Raw genomic sequence first — 3,175 nt, 5'->3', positions numbered from 1 at the left:
TTTACAAATTAAGTTGCTTAAAAAAAATTTGAAAAATATGAAAAAATTCATTGTTAATTCAAATATCAAGTTTAACTTCAAGTTTAATTCAAATATTTTATATGAATTATGTATTATAGAATTTTAATATTTATTAGAAATTAGATAAAAAAAAAAGACAAATTTTTGTTTTGATATTTATTTAAAATTGATATTTATTTAAAATTTTTTGTTATTTAAATTTTTTTTCTGTATATATTTAAATATTTTGGATTCTTAAATTATTTATATGATATTTTTTTCTATTAATTCTTATATATATATATATGATAAAAAATATATGATAAATAATTTTTTTAATACTTTAATTATTTTATAATTATTATATTTTTTATTGAAAAAAATTCTTAGTTAAAGAACTTACCACTACATTGTCCACATCCATATGCTTTACCAAGCATAGAAACAGCTGTAGTTATACGAAGACTACTTAAATCTGGCATTTGAAGTGGAAGTTGCTGCTTTAATTGTGCCATTTTTTCTGAAAATAGAATAAAAAATAAAAGATAATGGAAAAATTTTCAATATTAAAATATATAAAATAAATTAAATATTTTTTCATTATGAATCATGTTATGTTAATATTTAATTATAAAGAAAAACTTGAATTTAAAAAATAATGATTTAATATTATACATTATAATAAATATTTCTTGTGTATTATATATATTTATATTGTATATATTTACAGAGATTTTCTATTTCACATTACAACTCCAAAGATTATTGCAACAAATCCACGTTGCATTGTAAAACCATGCATTGTTTCTGATTTATCTGAACCCGTAATTACATTCAATTTGTGTGAGTATTACAACACTTTTTATTTAAAAATACTTAATTAATTTATATCATTTAATATAAAGATTTGATATAAAAAAATTTATAATTACATTCAAAACTTAATTATATTTTCATAATATTTTAAAAATAAAAATATGATAGAAAGTAAATACAATAACTAAAATTACAATTAAATTTTAAAAGATCTCTTTAGAAACAAATTTGATATTTTCATATCTTTTAGTATCTGGCGATAAAATAGTATGCAAATGTGCAAACTTGACATCTTTAAATCTTTTGGAACTTTACAACAAACACATTACATCTTTGTCTCCATGTGAATCTGAAGATTAAGTTTAAAAGAAGTGATTCTTTTTGTAATAATATAATTTGGCTATTTAATTATTTTTCTTCTTCCTAATCAAGTTTTAAAAAGCATTGAATTTTTACAGCATAAGAAATAATTTATTTTAAAATGGCAAGTCATACTTCAAATAATAAAAATTATAATATGAAACTGATTGACACACTTTATAATCAAGTTCCAGCTTTTACTGATGTATTTGATGAAGAAACATGGTATATTTTTGTTGCCTGCTTTGTAGCAGGAACATTTTTAGTTGCATTTATTCTTTCAAGATTTATCACATTGAAACCTGTAGAATAAATGTATCATGTTGTTTACAAAAAAATGTAATTCATATTCATATAGAAAAAATATTAATTTACATTTAGTTATATACATTATATAAAATTTAAAATTTGTTAATTATATTATAATAATTATAATTTTTCTGTATATTTTCTATAAATTGTAAATATAAAGATCTATAGAATTTTTCTTGTAAAACAATTTATAACAAAATATATTGTAATTAATTAATATCTTATATAAAATATTATGTAATTTGAACATATTTTCAATTACTTGAAATATTCATTTAATAATTATATATATTGTTTTTATCATAATTCATTAATTTTATGTGTTGTGAACGTACACTCTGAAATTAACATTTACACTGCGAAGTTTTTATAATTATATTTTCATAATTTTAGTAAACATTAAACAATTTATATTTTTAATGTAATAAAGATTGTTTAATATTTAATAATAAAAGATTAATGAAATATGAATATAATGTCTAACCTTCCTACTTTTGATATCTATATATATATAATATAACACAGTATATAAGAATATATCTATATATATTTCATATCATTAAGTCTATCATAAAATATATTTAGCAATAAAATTATGAAATATCTATAATTTAAAATAAAAATAAAAATATTTAAAAATATTTAATAATTTTATATAATTATCAAAATATAATTGCTTTCAGTAAATATATATATACATAATTTATTTGTATTTTTAATTATTTTGCGAAAAAATTTATTTGGAATTGAAAGTTATATAAAAAAAAAAACATTGTGATAAAACATAATGATAAAATATAAAAATATAAAACAGATATTTCTTGTAAAATAAATGAAAGCAAAATTAGAGATCATAATTTTCATGCTTTAATCACATATACACACACACATACACACACATATATATATTTATTTTTTAAAAAATTCTTACAATATATATTTACGTTATCATATTGAAACATAAAATATACCTGTATGACTATTATTTTTTTAAATTAATATTGAACTGTCAAATTATTTAAAAATATTATGTTTTTAAAAATTTCATCAAGTTTTTGTTATTGCTTTATTATAAAAATTTTGGTCTTTTTCTTTGTTTTATTTTTTTCGTGATGCATTGTATAACTATAAATTTATATTTATATTTATTTATATTAAAATATTTTTTTCAATTTGTTATTTTTATATTTTTCTTTATTTTTATAATAATTTCTATTATATTTATAATATTATATTTATAATATTAATATTAATTAAAAAAAATTTGTTTGCAAGATATTGCATATGNATATTAAATATTATTTATATAAATTTTAAATAATTATATAAATAAATAATAATATTATGAATGAAAAATGAAACAAAATTTTATTAAAGTACAATTTTCTTGTATTTTTTTATGTATTATAATTCAATCGTATAATATATATATCATATATATGTAAAAATTTTATATAAATATAAAAAAAAAAACAAACTATTGTGATTAATGAAATGATATTTCATACAAACATTTTTTTTTTTTTTTTTTTTTTTTTATAAGATAAAAAAAATCTTTAAAAGCAGTTACGTCGAGTTTAAACAAAGAGAATAGAAAAAAATTCTAGCTGCAATTTAATATTACATATTCATTCTTTGTTTTAAAATCTGCCAAATTAAAAATAATTAGATATTAACAAATTTAAAA

At 16.1% G+C, this 3,175-nt stretch overlaps 2 protein-coding genes across 3 annotated transcripts in view; one reads left to right on the top strand and one right to left on the bottom strand.

The window, feature by feature from the left end:
- The window catches only part of LOC102674404 (39S ribosomal protein L53, mitochondrial), a 2,983-nt gene extending 1,803 nt beyond the window's left edge, over positions 1-1,180 (top strand). The window contains exons 2-3 of the mRNA XM_006621131.2: positions 731-843; positions 1,067-1,180. Coding sequence (XP_006621194.1) covers positions 731-843; positions 1,067-1,176 — 223 coding nt within the window. The 3' untranslated portion in view covers positions 1,177-1,180. The remainder of the gene's footprint in view (positions 1-730; positions 844-1,066) is intronic.
- LOC116186312 overlaps positions 1-3,175 on the bottom strand; it is an 11,583-nt gene that overhangs the window by 5,241 nt on the left and 3,167 nt on the right. For both annotated transcript variants that reach the window (XM_031513127.1, XM_031513126.1), the window contains exon 3: positions 404-520. In XM_031513127.1, coding sequence (XP_031368987.1) covers positions 404-515 — 112 coding nt within the window. In that variant the 5' untranslated portion in view covers positions 516-520. The remainder of the gene's footprint in view (positions 1-403; positions 521-3,175) is intronic.

The sequence above is a fragment of the Apis dorsata genome, unplaced genomic scaffold (assembly GCF_000469605.1).
Source record: "Apis dorsata unplaced genomic scaffold, Apis dorsata 1.3 scaffold_585, whole genome shotgun sequence".
Taxonomy (NCBI): Eukaryota; Metazoa; Arthropoda; class Insecta; order Hymenoptera; family Apidae; genus Apis; species Apis dorsata.
The sequence above is the reverse complement of the archived record's forward strand: the minus strand, read 5'-3'. Positions and strand labels throughout refer to the sequence as shown.